Raw genomic sequence first — 17,925 nt, 5'->3', positions numbered from 1 at the left:
TATAAAAAAAAAAAGTGTGTGTAGGACAGTTGGGTGCTTGCTCAAAATATGAAACATTGAAATTTTGTGAGATGGAACATGTTGCCCCTACGTTTAGTACACCAAACAAATAAAGAAAATTAGAAAATTTTTAGGTGTAGACAAACAGACCGTTAATTGATGCTAATTTGAGTAAAAAAAAAAAAAATACTGTATGATTAAATAATGTAAAATTATTATTATTATTATTATTATATATAAAATGTGAATTCATTCATTCATTCATTCCCTTGTTGTGCAAGAAAGTGATGATATATGTTTGTGGTACAAAAGTTAAAAAAAGAAATTGAAATTTTACTTGTTTACTTAAAACAAAAGCAAGTGTTATGTTAGCCATGACATGAACACTCACATAGTCAACAATAAGGCATTATGTTAATGCATACGAGATTTTGTTGTTGTTGTTCAGAAGATAGTATAAAAATGTTAATCGAGATTTTAAAAAAACAAAGGAAAATCTTGAAACTGTCTCTTTATCCTTTGTTGAACAATATTAGATTGTGTTTTTTTGGAAGGGTAAAAGTCTGACTACTTTGACTGAGATTCTCTTTCTTTCTCATTATTTTTCCGATTTGATTTTGTTGGCTTCTTTACCTTTCTTCTTCTGCTTCCTTCTTCGCCACAATCTCTTTTACATTTTCAAAACTTATGTATAGAGAGATTCTCTTTCTTTAAGGTCGACTCAACTCTCAACATTCCATTGATCAACTTCAAGGCATCCAAGTTTAACAGTTTAAATTATTATGTTGTGTGTAAAATATATATATATATATATATATATATATATATATATATATATATATATACACACACACACACAAAAGGATATTAAAATAATTTTCTTTATTTGCTTTTAAATATTAATTTAATTTGTAAAATTTAAATTATTTATTTTTGTTTTTTATGTTCTTTTTTTTTGTATATTTTTATTTTTGTTGTATACTATTTAATTTTGTGCTATCTTCATCTTATCTTATTTTTTAATCATTGTTATCACTCGTTGTATTGATTTTTATCGATTCTATCAATCTTCTTACTATCTGATACCAATGACCAAATCTTTTTTCGACAATTCTCTTCTAACCTGACCATCACGACAACCTACTTCCCTCATATGATGATGTTGTCTTTTTTTTTCTCAATAGGTGTAGAGTTTTTAACAACTACTATTCCAATTATTGAGCAAGGACATGCATATATCAGCCATGGGAGAAGCTTTCACTATTTTTGATATATTTTTTGGATACATTTTTTATTTCCGACCCTACTAGGATCCATTTTTGTGTTGTCACTGTCTTTTCTGACTCTCTACTATTGCTGCCTTGCCCAAGCACCAACTACATCCCCCCTTCTCTTGTATGATGTTTGATGTCTATGTCATCTTCTCTCAGTAAGCGTGGAGGTTTTTACAACAACATAAATAGTGTATAATAACTTTGTACAAAATAGAAGGATTTCTATGGATTAAGAATGAAAATTTTAATTCTCGTAAAATTCGCTAATAAAACTATATTTACATATTTTTGAGTATATAATTGAATACACAGATAATGTATCATCATTTTATTGGATGATTTTTTAAATTAAAGATAAAATAATACTTAATCATATGATAATATATTATCTGTATATCTAATTATAGCATTGCTCAAAATTTATATATAGTCTTTTGTATTTTATAACCATGACAATGAAAATTGTCCCAAGTTAATTTCAGAATTGAATTATTGATGAGATTGCAATGTATTTGGTATCCATTCAAGAATTGCATTAGTTGAGTTTAGGTCGGTTGGTAAGGCCCCAAAATATATGGATTGAGATTTCAATTTTCACCAAACATATTTTCCAAAGCTCATGACTGTAACACAAACAGTAACAATAAAAGTAAGGCCAAAAGACTTATTCTCACCAAGGGTTTAGTTCAATTCTAAACACCCATACATACGTGAGGTTTTAAAAACTCAAATATTAAAATAACTAAAATTATATCTTATTTTTTTCATTAGTTTAAAAAATTAATAATTTTTTTAATCTAAATGTTTGAAAAGTTAAAATTTTCTTTTATTAGGGTTTACTTTTTTCCCTTCTTTTTTCGATGACAGGACTTTGATTGAGACCGTCTTCATCCCATCCTTCTCTTTCTACCACCGACAAAGAAGCCTAATGAAGCTCAACAAAACCCGATGTGACGAAGCTCAATGAAGCACGAAGACAAAAAGTCTTTGTCGAATTAGCTTTAAACAACACGAATTGACTTCGTTTTCTATCAATTTGGCTTCGAACAAAAATGAATTGCATGACAAAAGCTTCTTTTGGAGTTGATTTGACGTAAAATGCTAATTTGGCTTTTTTAGGATTCTCTAGATTTGTCGATAGGCTTCGTCTGCTGAGGAGGGAGGTTGTCAAAAGGAGGAAAATGAGGGAGTGGTGGTCAATGCCGTTGTCGAAGAGAAGAAAACCCTAGGGATTTTGGGGGGGGGGGGGGGGGGGGGGAAGTCATTTTTGGGGGAGTCATTTTTCAAAGTTGAAGTTGAGGTGAAATTTTCAGTTTTCAAATCTTAGAGAGGGAAAAAAATGAAATAAAATTATATTTTATTTTAATATAGAAGATAAAATAATAATTTTATCTTTAGTTTCAACAAAAAAATCTAACAAAAGTTAGATAATAAGTGAATATTTGAGTTTTGGAAATTCTATTTATAGGTATTTGAATTTATACTAAATTTTCGGTAAGGATAAGTCTAAAAAAAAAAAAAAAGGCTTAATTGAAAATGCACTTAAGGGGCATTTGATTGGAGGTTTTTAAGATTACCTTGATAATATATATTTTATTCTCTTGTTTGGTTTGTCAGTAATAAAAGATTACAGTAATCTTCTATTACCAATGCTAACGTGACAGGTAATATAGGTGGTAATCTGATTACCATCTTCACCTTAGGTATTTAAAGATTACTGAGATAATCTTGAGTTTATTATAATTATATTATTATTTATTAATTTTTTGAGATAAAAATAAATTTATTTTTAATTAATATGACAAATAATATAAAAAATATTTAAAAATAATTATATTCAAGGGCATTTAAGCAAAATAATTTACTAGTAATCTTTTATTACCTTTAATCAAACACAATAATTATTTATACCTATCAAATTTTATCAAACATAGTAATTATTTATATCCAGTAATCTTTTAAGTAATCTATCTTCAAGGTAATTTTTCTATTTTGATAATAAAACATTACTCAAACTAAACGCCCCTTAATTCTACAATTATAACAATTAAATTGATTTATCCTTCGACAATTAGTCTTAAAACTGTTTGGAGGCCTTTTTCCTTTCTAAAAGGCAATTCTTTTAGGTTAATTCTATTAAAACAAGTTGTGACATTTCTCATTACAAGGAGAATCAATTATTTATTTATCATCATATGGAGAGGGTTGTTACTAAGTCGATGTACAAAATGACTCAGTTTGATAGATTAACCATCGTAGTTGTACGGTTTGAAAAATATAAGATTAAGACCTCTTTAATTGAATCTCATACCATTTCCTTAAGATTTGGCAGTTGTACTTGGATTTGACATTTCATAACTCCTACGTCACTATGTATGTTAAAATTAGGTAATTGGATTTAGTCACTAAACTATTGCCATCAATCAAATTTTTTTTTTATTAATTATATAATTCTAAGATTACATTAAATATGTGTTTCATTGGGATAATTTTTTAATAAATTATAATAGAAATAGATTTTCGAATATAAATTATTATTTTATTTAATAAAAATAAATAATTATTATATTAAATTAGATATAATAAAAAAAATAAAATTTTAGTTTACTTAAATATCATGAAAATTATTTGATATATTTATTTTAAAATATTTTTTATATTATTTATTATAAAAATATTTTTACTGTAAAATTAATAAGAGAAAATAGAATTATACAAAAAAATAAAGATGATTTTATAAATTTTTTAATACCAAATATAATAATGAAATTATTTTTTATATTATCTATCATATTATTATTAATATCTAATAAATCAAATAGGATAATTTTAATAATAAAAAATAGATTATAAAATAATAATTAATTACTTTGGTAACCAAGATTCATCTCATTTATATGTTGTTTCTAAATCTTGATGTGGTTAATGGTGATAACAAACTAAATATCTTCCAATGAAGTAGATTCAATGAAACATCGATTGGTAGCATAAAAAGGGGGCAATGAGCCGAAGAGTCTTGACCAATTTGATATTTGAAAGGACAACACTCAAAGGCAAATGTTATACTGTCTATTTAAGAGGTCAAAATCAAAGAAAAAAATGGCATCTATATAAGCATATTTCATGGTTCAATCGTCTTCTTCTTTCAGTCAATTCAAAGGCTTTAAGTATATAATTATATATACACTTATATATATTATTATATTATTGAGTTTTAATTTATTCTCAATTTAAAATAATTCAATCATATAATAACACATATAAATATGTATATATTTATGTATCTGAAGTCAATAGACATAATAATCTTCTTTTATATTAATAGAGAGATTATATTAAAACCAGTGCTTCTTGATTAATGAATAGAAACCATATCTTTAGGTTAATTGTATTGAATCCACTAAAGCAACCTTTATGTCTAATACAATTCTTTGTTTTCACAATTTAGATATTACGGCTTTCCTCACTCAAGACAAAGCCATAATTTTTGGCCGACATGTCGGACCATTTGCATTTCTTACCTAATATAATTGTTTATTTAGATTCATTACATTAATGATCTATAGCCACAATCCAACAGTTTAAAAAAATTATTAGGTGAATTTTTTTTTTAATTTTCTCTCACAAGTTATTATAATATATGTATATAATGTGAAAATTAAAATTGAATTCAAACTGAATTGATTCATATTGAATTGTTAATTCAACTAGATCAAACTTGAAATGAGCATCATGGCCCAAGCTTGAGCCATAAATATAAAAAATATCAAGTTCGAGGATAGGTTATTACACATTTTAACAACTCACTTCACTTACAATAAATAAATTTAACCCAAATCCAAAAATACTATTTTATAAAATAAAATTTTAACAACTCATTCCATCCGTTATAAATAACTTTACTTTTTTTAAAAAAATATAATTCAACTTTCCTCTTATGTTTGTTTTTATTAGAGAAAATAAATTTTGTAAATATAATTTTTATAATTGATTTCTTTTAGTTGACCTCGAACCAAATTTCAGTCCAAGTTTGAATTAGATTAGCTTTGAATTCAATCTTAGTGAGAGTATAGTCCATAGATATGCAAGGACTAAAAAAAGTGAGGATAAATTAAAAAATAATTTTTTTATAATTAAAATTTTATTTCAATGAGGATATAAGATTAAAAGTGTAATCTTTTTTTTTTTTTAATATTAAATGAAAATGTAATTTTATACTTTAAAACCATGTTATATATTGACTGGAGGAACTCTTTAATAAGACAAATAATCCAAGCAAATCAAATATAATAAATAAAGATTTATATTAATCATGTTATACTACTTCAAACAGCTAATAGATTGTATTAAATATATTTATTCTATACAAGAACATAAATTCCTCTTTATCTATTAAAATATTGAAAATAATTCTCGACAAAAATTTTATCTATTTATTAAAGAGAAAAAAGTAATAAAAAGTTTGAGTGCTTCAATAATTCTAGAGAATAATTTTTTAAAATAGAAAAGTGATCCACAGGCACATAAGAAGAAAGATTAATGCTAGAAAATACTTCTGTATTCAACCAAGAAAGATTGATAAAATGATTTCCATTGGGTATTATTTGGGTTTAATTTTTGTAGACTATACTACAGGAGAGCTTCAACTATGTATGGTTTATAATTACCTCAAATCACTTCAATGGAATCAATTTCTTCTTCTAAGGATTTAATTTTAAAACAATTTCGATAGATTACCTTGAGGTATTTGAATCTTCAACTATAAAAAGCTTGTCATTATCCCTAATCACTTCAATTGAATCGATTTCGGCTCCTTCTTCATCTGTCACCGTTGCATTACTTGCATCGAACCCAAACTTTTCACCTATTAAGAGGAGAGGGAAGAAAAAAATGAAGAAAAATACATAAGTTTAAAAAGTAATGAAGTTAATTATTTGTAAGCTTTGTAGGCAATCCTAACTGAAACTACAAAGCGAATGGTATAGGATTAGATTTTGACCTTGCAGTGGTTCACATCAACACCAAATTAGATTCTCTTAGTGAGACTATTTCCTTAGCCAAAGCGAACTTATGAACAAAGGCTCAACAAAAACTTAGTTTTTCCTTTTGAGCTACATAGTGGAGGTGTTCATATTGAACACAATTTAGGCCACAGAATGTTGAGAGTTGGAATCCAAAGACCAGTAGTCTGGGGAATAGTGATAGCCACTGTCTTGCTCAAGATAACACTTATACGCCTAGCTTGTTACTAGTAAATGAGGTCTAACAAGTAACTATAGGAAAAGGGTAGAGGTAAACCACCTACAAAGAACAAAATCATTTGCCAAGTCTATGGAAGAAGTGGGCACATTGCTTTCCACTAAGATCATAGGTTCGATATTTGCTATACTGGAAATTATCAAAATCAAATTGGGAAGAGGAATGGGAGTGCTGGTAATAATGGCGATGAGACAAACACCTTTTCTAGGAAAAAACAAAACCCACAAGACACAACCCTATATTTTTTTCAAACACAATCTGCACCTCATCCAAATAACATTACACAAGCCTATACAACTGCTTACAATCTAACTCAAACAAGTCTAAACAATCTAAGTGAACCGTAGAAACAGTTTAAGGATGAGCCTAAACCCAATTTCCATAACAAGTTTCTTTACTCCTGAAACAAATCTTCCAAGGTCATACTTAACTGATATTGTTTCTCTTAGAGACAATGATAGAGATGTTTGTTTGGGAAGTCCCCAAACAGTCATCAAATATGATAGACAGTACTCCTTTAAACAAAGACTCATACACAGAAACCTATGCTTCCAGCACGAGACCAAAACATATATGCCCATCTCAACCACTTGATTTATCAAAACACAAATTCATCTAACCAGACTCACCATCTCATAGTACTTTATCACCTTAAACACCTGATACATCAAACACATTCACCCTTATCAACTTAGAAGTTGAGCTTCCATAGAGTTAGAGTTGCAAACTGAAAAAACTAAATGAGTTCTTCAACCAAAAAACTAAACTGAGCAGTCTATCCTAATCATCTCGTGATGACCAGATAAAAATCAAGAGCTCAAATTGAACAAGAAAAAATCGTCTATTCAACTACTGTTAGTGAACCAAAAAACACTACTGCTATTATAGCTCATCCTGAGTGGTTTAAGGCCATAGAGACAAAATATGAAGCTTTATTGAATAAAAATGGGGCACTACTTTCAATATCGAAAGTTACTCATATTATAGGTAAAAAATTAGGTGTTTAAGGAAAAATTGAACACTGATGTTAATTTGCAAAAGATGAAAGCTAGATTAGTTGCAAAAGGTTATAAACAGACCCTAGGAATTTACTACCTGGAGACACTCAGCCCAGTCGTTAAACCTACAACAATTAGGGTAATTCTGACTTTTGCAATGATTTATAATTAGAGAGTACATCAGGTAGACATAAATAATGTGTTTTTGAATGTGCAGCTACAAGACATTCATGCACATGTCACAACTTAGGGCTTTGAAGACAAAGATAAACCTGGCTGGTTTGTAAGTTGTCAAAAGCTTGTATAGATTGAAACAAGCCCCGATGGTTTGGTATGACAAGCTTAAAAAGGCTTTACTGGAGAAGGGATTCATTAACTCCATAGTTGACTCTCAAGTCTTTCTATCTTGAAGAATGATAATGTAGTTGTCTATGTACTAATCTTTATGGATAATATGCCTTTCACTGGAACAGATTCAGAATATTTCAAGAGTCTTGTTTCTAAATTAAATGACTAGTTTGCCTTGAGGACTTAAAAAAACTTAGTTTTTCCCTACGGATTGAAGCACATAGGTCATCTTCTAGAATCCATATTTGTCAAGCCAAATATGCAAATGAGTTACTTGAAAAAACTAAAATGATGCTAATGTAAGTTCTATGCCCATTACTGCTGGGGTTAAGCTTTATGTTGGTGATAGTGAAGCATATCATAACCCTACTTAATATGTAAGTGTTATAGGTGCATTGTAGTATTTAGCTATGACTTGACGTGATCTCTCTTTTGTAGTGAATAAACTTAGTCAATTTTTGAAAGATCCAACTCAATATCAATGGCAAGTTGTGAAAAGAGTGCTCATGAGTCATAGGCACAGTGAAATATGGTTTATTGTTTAAACCAACTTCTGTTTTGAGCTTGAAAGCATATTCTGATGTTGATTGGACAAGCAATGTTGGAGATAGAAAGCGCACCAGTGGGTATTGTTTCTATCATGGGGGTAAATGGAATTCTAAAAAACAGAAAGCGATTGCTCCATATCCCACTAAATTAGAATATAGAGCAGCTAGTCAAGCTGCTACAAAAGTTGCATGGTTCAGAACACTATTCATTGAACTTGAAATGAAGTAGTGCAATTTGGTGATACAATCAAAGTGCAGGGTCTTTAGCTTCCAACTATTTTTTCCATGCAAGAAATAAGCATATAGAAATAGATGTTCACTATGAAATGGAGCTCATAAGTTCTAAAGTGGTGACAATCCAGTATCAGTCGACTAAGTACCAAATTGTAGATATTTTAGCAAAGCCACTTTCCATTCACAGATTTGAAAGCCTAAGGTCCAAGTTAAGTGTAGTTGAATGATCAGAATGTGACTAGACTGATGACCTTTTTTTAGTAACACAACAACCAACTTCAGGCAAGAAGCTTCATCAAGTCAATGGATGGTTGCAGTAAAAAAAAGAGAAAAGAAAAGAAACCTTGTTTTATTTCAAAGTTGTCAATACAAAATTTTTGAAAGAGTTTTGAGGGTCAAAGAAATGCTTTTGCTGAAGGAGCATCCTTATAATAAACAGGGCTTGAAGGTTAGAGAAATGCTTATGCTGAGGGAGGATTTTTTAAATTTTTTATTCTTTGCATCAAGTTAATCACTACTCTGTCTTTTACTTGAGGGAGGATATAAAGAGTAAAAGGATGCAAGATGGCTAAGTGAAACAATGATATTTTTTTCTTGCTTAAAACGTACCGTTTCAATAACAAGAGGATCATTTGAGTCAATGAATTCAAGCTAGGGCTCATTCTCTTCTTCACTTCATCTTCCTTGCCTCCTATTCTTCTCTCATTCTTATTATTCATTGATCCAACGACTGCCAAGAGAGAATTTTGTGTTTCTTCCTTTTTTTAATGGTGTTGATTGTATTTAACAAGAAATGCCAACTTGGCATCCCTCAAATGTTATATAAACAAAATGTAAGTTTTTTTTTGGATTATTGAATGAAAGACTATTTCAGTTCAATTTTTCCTTAAATTTCTCGAATAGTCACCTGACATTTTAGTTATGAATTACAACTATTGAAATCAAATATTTGACTTAAATTTGTGGCACTAATTTATAGTCATAAATCCATGTAATTCGAATCGCTTACAAGTTGTCTAATTAAGTTACAAAATAATAACCCATTTCAACTTCCTTCTCGAGTTAATTGGATAACATTAAATCCACAGTCAATCAGTTATCAGATACTGTCTCAATCGAATCTGAGACAAAATTTTCAAATTAATCTTGCTTATACTGATTGTGTCACAATTCAAATAGTTTAATTGAAAATTTTGCCATAGACAATAAACACCATTAAGGTTTACTAGGTTTATGCTACATTAACTTTAAAAGACTCTAATTAATCGCCATCAATTCATTTAAATCCAACAATTGAGTTCCCACTTAATCTATTTAATCGTTATAAAATTATGGTTAGTACTTAATCCATCAATTGGAGTAAAATTTACGTTATTATAGTACAACCCTATAATATGATATGTAAGGAAGGCAACTTTATAATTATAAAGCAAATTGAAGTAAGATTGAAAGTGGACAGGTTAGAAGATGTACCAGCAATATTTTTAAGCTCCTCAAGTGAATTCGGCAACTTAATTAACCTTCCAGATTCATGGCAACAATTCTCTTTTCTCACCATAGGATGTCCTCTATATATCCTTACTCTTTCATGATTTACTCCCTTTGATTTTCGACCCTCATTTTTTTCAACAATTTTCTTTAAAATCGCTTCATTTGTTGTATAATCATGCACCGTAATCTGATGTCCAATCTCTCGTTTCTGGAGCATCTCGTTCAATCTTGTGGAGGAAAATTCGTAAGCGTTTGCATCCACAACATCTGCGCCGTTCATCACTAACAAGTTCACCATGTCCACATGATTTTCAGCCATGGCAACTTGTATTGCAGTAAAGCCATGGTGGTCCTTTGAATCAATGTTCAGTCCAGATTTCAAGAGTTCCTTCATCACTGTGTGATCGTTGCGTTTTGCAGCTGTGCATAAGAGGTCACCTGCAGTGTAGGGGTCGGAAATTGCAGCACACTGGTAGAGAATCCGGAATATGGAATGGTGCTTTGATGATACAGCCTCCCACAATGCAGTGTTTCCATTTATATCTACAAAGCATACATTGTGATCATAAGTGTTTTATAAAAGCATATCGCAATTGAGGAAATAAAATGTATCCGCCAATTCTCAGGTGTGGACTGCCTACAAATTATTATGATACATATTAAAAGACAGACTTTTACGATTCTTAATGTAAAACCTTTAATTATATATATATTTTTAGTGAAAATTAAATTACTGCCAGTAAACAATGTCTGTATTAAAAAAAAAAAAATCAATGTACCATCATATATATAGTTATCTTATCATAGGAATATAGAAAATTTATGATAATAAATTTGGTTCAAGAATTGTGCTATATATAATTATAAAATAGGCGGAGAAGGGAGAGCTAATATTTTATGAAACTTCAACAAGTTATTAATAGATAGGGTAGTTCTATATATGACTCCACATGAACTTCTAGTAACGTGTTTGATAAATTTTTATATTATACCAAGTATGGGTTGGAATATATATTTTATTTAAACTTTGGTGTAATCCAAAAATAACATTTCTAACAACTAAAATTTCAACTTAAAATGAGATAGTCTAACATCAGAATAACTAAATCACAAACATATATCAAAAAGAAATGGTAGTTGATTTACCTCGCAAGTGTATATTGCATGCATGCTTCAGGAGAACTAGTACACACTCTTCATGCCCTTTGGATGCTGCTATGTGCTGATAATAAATCACAATCATATAAAAGAAAAAAATTCTGTTAGATTTTGCCTTTTTTAAAGGAAAAAAGTTTAGGGCACTAAAATTAATTTATTTCTAAGTTAATAGCCTCATGATATTGAAAGAAATACTGATTATAATTATAGTATGCTCATTTAATATGTTAGGACTTGGAAAAGGGGAAAACCTTAATGGGCTTTTATAATACCCAAGTTTTGTAAGCGTATGTTTAGAAATAGCAACATTGAATAATTCTATATATATATATATTGCCTAGACTTGCAAAGATACCCTACATTAATTAAACAATAGTTAATTGAACCGTGAATCAAATGAATAGTGATAGAATTCAAATAGAATCTCTTATTAAGTTATAGAAAGGAACATACAAATAGAGTTTCTCGACTTGATTGCAGCTATTGTAATTTAAGAAATAATCACTGGTTTATAAAGTTTGAGAAATTCTTTGGTTAAGATGGAAATAAACATACCAAAGGAGTTCTTCCTTTCGAATCTCCAATGTCAGGATCCAATCTTGCCTTGAGAAGCTCATCAAGAAAAGCCGCATTTCCTGTACTAGCAACTGTTAGCAGATTGAATGACATGTTTGGATCTCCATCTTCTTCTCCACCTCCCTCCACCACTAACTCCCCTATATTCAAATCCTTCAGCTTCTTGTGATGCTGCAGAAGGTTTTTAAGAATGGCAACATTGTCTTCTTGTTTGCTCTGCATTGCTTCAATCAATGCATTGGTTTTCAGCCCCAAAAGTTGAGAAAGTGTCTTTGTTCTATAAGTAAAATTTTGGGGCCTGCAACAAAGTGCCCCAACTTCCCCAAACATGTCACCCGTTTGAAGGGTCCCAACAATAATCTCCTTCTCCATGTCACAATCAATTAGCTCAACTTCTCCTGAAACAATTATATAAACATCATCCGGTGCTTCATTTTGCATTATCACATCTTCTCTTGGCGGAATGTACTCCGCTTTCATCTTCGCAACCTGATAAATTTCACAAATTATATATATATATATATATATATATATATATATATAAATTCTGAATTGGTACAAGTTAATTACACTGCAAATTTGAAATTAATTTCTTACCAGGAGGAGGACTGTTTCCCTGGAAACATCCTTGAAAAGATAGACCTTCCCCACGGTAGGCAAAAACAGATGCTGGCAAATGCTTTTGCATATTGATTTTGGTAGTTGTTCAATTAATTGATATTGATTCAACTTCTCAGCCTTGAACCTTAAACACATATAAGCCAATATCTGACTCTTCAGCCTTGGAGGCAACCGATTTCTCGACACGAAATTCGATGCTGCTTCAATACTATTCCTCTGCAGAATTAAAAGTAAAAAATAAATTAGGATCCTTGGCTGAAGTGAATTATTGCACAGTAAAACTTTTTAGTCGTACTAACAAATTCCATTGTGCGGCGAGTTCCTTCGACGACTAGATTTGTCATGTTACCGATTAAGTAAGCAGTTAGGCCAAGGTTGAAGAGCATGTAGAAGATGCTGAAGATCATTTCAACAGTGTTGACAGCATGGAGATCACCATAACCAACTGTGGTCATGGTAGTGATGGACCAATATAATGCTGAAATGTATCTGATCCAGAGACTTGTTTCTCTGTAATTAGGGTTCCATGCCTCTATCCATGTCTTTCCTCGATGTGGATATCTATCAGCTAGCAAATAGTAGAGGCACCCCGCACAATGCACTAGAAGTAGTGTCACCTACACCGAACATTAAGTTTTTTGAAAATTACACAAGTTCTTCTCTCTCAAAAATGACTTGAATTATAGAAAGCTTACTTACAGAAAGAAGCCTCGCGCATCGGACCCAAAAATAACTGAACCTGATGTCCTTCTCGAGCCTAAAAATAGAAATAGACAAATGTGAGATTCTTAAGGAGCTGATGATCGCTTAATCTGTGGCATACAGCCTTTCATTAATGTTTTATGAGCAACCTGGTGAAGAATTGCTTGACCCGCCGGAGTCGCCAGAACCGGAGGATTCCCAGGAGGGAGTAAGTGAGACCCACCTTTTCTTTTCCGGTGAACAAGTAGGCTAGTGCTTCAAATGGAATGGTTGATGCCACATCCATTATGAACCATGTTGAAAGGTACCTAAACAAACCACATCAATTACTTCATTACGTGCTTTCCAAGAAGAAGATAGCTCATTAGACTCAAATAGATCGATTAGGGACCAAGACCAATCATGGAAGAACAATTTCGTCCTTGTAGGCCCAGCTTATGTTCTGACAATCAAAGGTTAGCTGGGCCTTGTGCCATTCTTGACTTGTATTGAGTTTCTATTCTACATGTAGGCCCAGCGTAATCAACATTTCTGTTCAAACTGATCCGTTCGATAATCTACCACCAAATATAGGAGATGAATTCAAATCAAATTAAATTTAAATATAAGTTAACTTAAACTTAATTTGAATTTAAAATCATTAATTCAAACTCACTTTGTTTTAAATTGAGGATGAGTTCACCGAAAAACAATTAAAGAAAATAAAGAAGCATCATAAATAAACAAAAAGATGAATTATCAGAGGATAAGTACAAAAAAAAGGCTTAAAAAAAAAAAAAAAAGGAGAATCATTAGAATTGGAATTATGTTTATCAAACTCGGTCCATTTGAGACAAGCCCAGACGACTCTTCTTCGTAGCGGTGGGTCAGGGTTCAATAATGAGTATGAACTGAATAGAGCCCCGTTTGACTAAACTGCACAACCTTTTAATGGCCCACTTAAAAGTGATTTGTCAGATTCCCATAACCCAAAACTAGAAATTTAGTGATTCCATTGCCACCAACTGTCAAGGGCGCTGGAGTTAAAAAAGGCGGTATTATTTAGTTGATTAATTATATATATTTAATATTAAAAATTTTAACGTACTCGAGATTTGAGCTATTTATAGTGAGACATTGCCTTCTTAAAATTGAAGGATTCGATCAGGTTTATGAAATTTTAAGAAAAGTTTTTAAAAGTTAAAATTTAGTTCTAGATTTGGCCAAAAAAAAAAAAAAGGTTTTATGATTATCAATTATGTTTTATCAGCATTTTAGAGGTTGTTTGGTAATCACTAATCACAGGATTAACAAGATAAAAAATTAATCCTCATAATTATACGAAATCCTTTGATACAATTAAAAATTTTTTAAATAAAATCAATAATTTAACTTGGAAATTTGGCCAAAATGGATTCCATAAAATTTTTTATTACCTTACTGTTTAGTTTCATACATGCCCTATCAGAATTAATTTTCAGAAAACACGTGATAACTAAAACCTCAAAAAGAAGAGAAAAAATTCTCAAGAAACTAAAGGACTAACCTCAGCGCAATTTTCTTAGGGTCACGAACGAGGAGCTGAGTTCTTTGATCAATATAAGCAACGAAAAATGTCAAGACGATATCAATGGCGAAAAATAGATCAACAATGTTGTCTGCAATGTACAGTTTCTTGTATGGTGAAGAGCTTAGAAATGCTACTTCAAAGGGATAAACCCAAGCTGAATATGCCACCAAAACCACCATAAATGACTCCCACCACCTGTATATTTAACACAAATTATACATTTATCAAAATAATTCATCTCTCTCTCTCTCTATATATATACACACACATGGACAATTCCTGGGTACATTTTTTCATCTAGAGAATTATTATATTTTGTCTTGTTTGATCGTGTTAGGAAACTTTAATTATTGATATTTGTATAAGAAAAATATTCATTTATATACGTAGTAGATATGATTTTATTTGACCAATTAGGTTAAATAATTTTGACTCTGTTCAACGCAAAATATTAGAGAATCGGGGATAATCTTAATTCTTGAGCCTTTTTGGAGGCAAAATATTTTATTATAGTGGGAACTTAAAACCTTATTATTAATTCAAATAAAAGAACTGATTAAATTTTTAAGAGATTAAAATATAAATTTGTGAAAGGAATTCCTTGAGTCAACTCGCAAGTAAAACGAGTCAAAACAATGTCCACTCATGACTCACCTCTTCGTCAACCTCATGCAAAAACTTCTAGAACACAAAATGACTCACTGAATACAAGCAATGTAGAAAAAAAAAAAAAAGTAACTTAAACTCATAAATTTAGCATGACTTTTTTGCAAAAATTAAACAATAATGTACCGGTATCGTGAATCCATAGGCACGACAATCCATTTGGAGTGAGTCTGTTTCTGGTTGAAGCTCGAAACGCCTAAAGGAGGAAGAATAACTTTAGAGAGGTTTCGAAAGTTGAGAGATTCATCTTCTTGATCTTCATTCTGTTGATGATAAGGTGTTTGTGTTGTTGAAGACTCGTTTGTCTGGTAATCTTTCTTCATGGTGGAGCCATTTAAGTGAAGATTAAAGGGAAACATATCCATTTCCATTCCTTAGAGCAACTAAATCAACTCAACTAAAGCTTATATAAAGATTAATTGTATGAAAATGGCTTGAGGTAGAGAAAGAAAGAGAAGTTTTGTAGGGAATTTTCGAGTGATTGGTTGTTGGTAAAAAGCAGAAGTGTGGCCAAAAGGAGAGTTCAAAGAATTTTGGTTGATTAAAAGATATTTTTTTTCAAAATTTTTTTGGCTCCCCTGATGTTTGGCTAAAGGACGAATCTAGAATCTTGTTTTTGTAATTTGAGAATTGTAATCACAAATCTATATAATTCTCAAAAGTTTCATAAAATCTATTAAAAATTAATGGTAGAGTTAAACTAAGTCAAGTTCAAATAATTAAGTTAAACTTGTTAGAGTCAAACTCAAACATAAGTTCAAGTTCAATGAACTTTTACAAAATTATGTTTGAGTTTAAAGTCGATATGATGAGACAAGTTCAAATTCGGCCAGCTAAGCTATATAAATAAATTTTAGAGTATAACCGATAAATTTCTTCAACCTCCCCAAAGTTTGGTATAATTTTAAACGAGCTAAAGCATGTTTCGAGACCCACTAAAACATTATAAAATTTAATAGAAATGACCTCTTTCGATGCATTTTTAAAACTAGAGGGATGTCTTGGTATTTAGATCAATAAAAATGTCAAACGAAAATGAATAAAATTTGGACTAGTTGGATATTATGTCGGTGTTGGCGTCGGCGGAGTAGGTGGCGGCCATTTGATCAGGAGAAGCTACAACTGTATAGCGGCCATGAAAATTAAAAAAAAAAACATGGGAATAATAATAAAAAAATAAAAACAAACACTTGCTTTGATTGATGCATTACTGGAGATAAGATCTGAAAAATAATTGAGTGTTTGAAATATGGAAATAATGGGAGGGCAATATTGTTTTGTGGGTGAGGACTCAGGACGATAAGGGGCCATTTTTGTTTGTCTTTCACTCTCTCCATCTCTCTTTCTTAATCAGAATCATAAGAATTTTAACCTTATTATATGATGTTACATGGCAACACATTGGTGGAATAGAATATGTTATGATTACTCTTGGCTTTGGCAGCCTTTTCCTGACTTTAACGTGTAACATGTGGTAAGTTGCATGAATATCGAATTATATTTTGGAAATTAAATTTTTTATATTATATATTATATAATAAAAATTTTTAATTTATTCATCATTATTTAAGAAAAATCATATATATTTTTAAAATTTTAAAATTTTTTATATATATCTTTATTTTTTCTAAAAAAATGTATCAATTGGTATCAATAATATGTATTATATTGTGTGATATATATTGTATTGTATAATATATTTATTACATCATATTAATTCAATACATTTTAAGATATATATTATTTTTTATTTCTATCATATCATATTATAGAATACAAATAATCAAATATTCTAATTTCACAAAAAGAGAAAGACGATGTGCCTTTGTTTTAGACGAAGACGACGCGTCTTCGTTGTCTTTGTCTTTGGTCGAAGACGGTCGGAGATGCTAGGAAGAGAGACTGGAGGAGAGATAAGGGGGGAAGGAAGGACGACCGATGGTCGGGGAAGGAGAAATCTGCGTCGGAGAGAGAGGAACAAACCCTAGGGGGGTTCTTGTCACTTTTCAAACCATAGATTAGGGGTAAAATATAAGTTTTTAAATAACAAGGGAGAAAATTGTGATGAAACTTTAATTTTTTGTTAAATGATGATTTTATCCCTAAAATTAATTGAAATTTTTAACGAAAAATTGATTATGAGTAGATGTTTAAGTTTTTGAAAGTCAATAAATAGGAGTTTGAGATTTTACTGTGTAGTAGGTGGGAATAAGTCTATAGGCCTTATTGTTATTTATTGGATCAAGTGAAGTAATAAATGGAGCATGTGTTCTTCAACCATATCCATGGACCGTGCCCAATAATTCTAAGGCCATGAAGTAGATAATAAATACAAAGTGGGCACGTAGCTAAAACAGTGTACCACCCTAATTCTAAGGCCAAATTAATTAGAAGTAATTATTATATAAATAATTAACCATAAGTGAAAGTTCAAGTGTTTATCAAAGTGTTATATTACAAGTGTTATGTCAAGGAAGAACACTTTTTTAATGACTAGGTAT

General features: G+C 30.5%; 1 protein-coding gene across 2 annotated transcripts; it reads right to left on the bottom strand.

Moving 5' to 3' along the window:
• Positions 1 to 5,816: 5,816 nt before the first annotated feature.
• Positions 5,817 to 15,920, bottom strand: LOC123214504 (potassium channel AKT2/3). Of its 2 annotated transcripts, none has more exons than XM_044634304.1 (10): positions 15,551 to 15,920; positions 14,735 to 14,953; positions 13,359 to 13,517; positions 13,207 to 13,264; positions 12,807 to 13,124; positions 12,484 to 12,723; positions 11,866 to 12,375; positions 11,299 to 11,374; positions 10,135 to 10,695; positions 5,817 to 6,138 (listed from the first exon to the last, which is right to left on the bottom strand). In XM_044634304.1, the coding sequence occupies exons 1-10, from the start codon at positions 15,793 to 15,795 to the stop codon at positions 6,008 to 6,010; spliced, it is 2,517 nt and encodes an 838-aa protein (XP_044490239.1). In that variant the 5' UTR covers positions 15,796 to 15,920; the 3' UTR covers positions 5,817 to 6,007. The 2 variants fall into 2 exon arrangements, with proteins under 2 accessions (XP_044490239.1, XP_044490240.1); XM_044634305.1 differs by lacking the exon at positions 15,551 to 15,920 and adding an exon at positions 13,607 to 13,766 and having other exon boundaries at positions 14,735 to 14,851.
• Positions 15,921 to 17,925: the final 2,005 nt, after the last annotated feature.

Source organism: Mangifera indica, chromosome 4 (genome assembly GCF_011075055.1).
Source record: "Mangifera indica cultivar Alphonso chromosome 4, CATAS_Mindica_2.1, whole genome shotgun sequence".
NCBI classification, from domain to species: domain Eukaryota; kingdom Viridiplantae; phylum Streptophyta; class Magnoliopsida; order Sapindales; family Anacardiaceae; genus Mangifera; species Mangifera indica.
Note: the sequence above shows the minus strand (reverse complement) of the source record. Positions and strands in the feature narration are given on the sequence as shown.

Bases quoted from the DNA above. Each gene is read 5' to 3' on its own strand.
- LOC123214504 (XM_044634304.1), bottom strand. From the start codon at position 15,795: ATGGAAATGGATATGTTTCCCTTTAATCTTCACTTAAATGGCTCCACC. The intron at 12,376-12,483 runs GTAAGAAATTAA...GAAATTTATCAG, and splicing joins GGGAAACAGTCCTCCTCCTG to GTTGCGAAGATGAAAGCGGA. The intron at 11,375-11,865 runs GTATGTTTATTT...ATTTATTATCAG, and splicing joins CGAAAGGAAGAACTCCTTTG to CACATAGCAGCATCCAAAGG.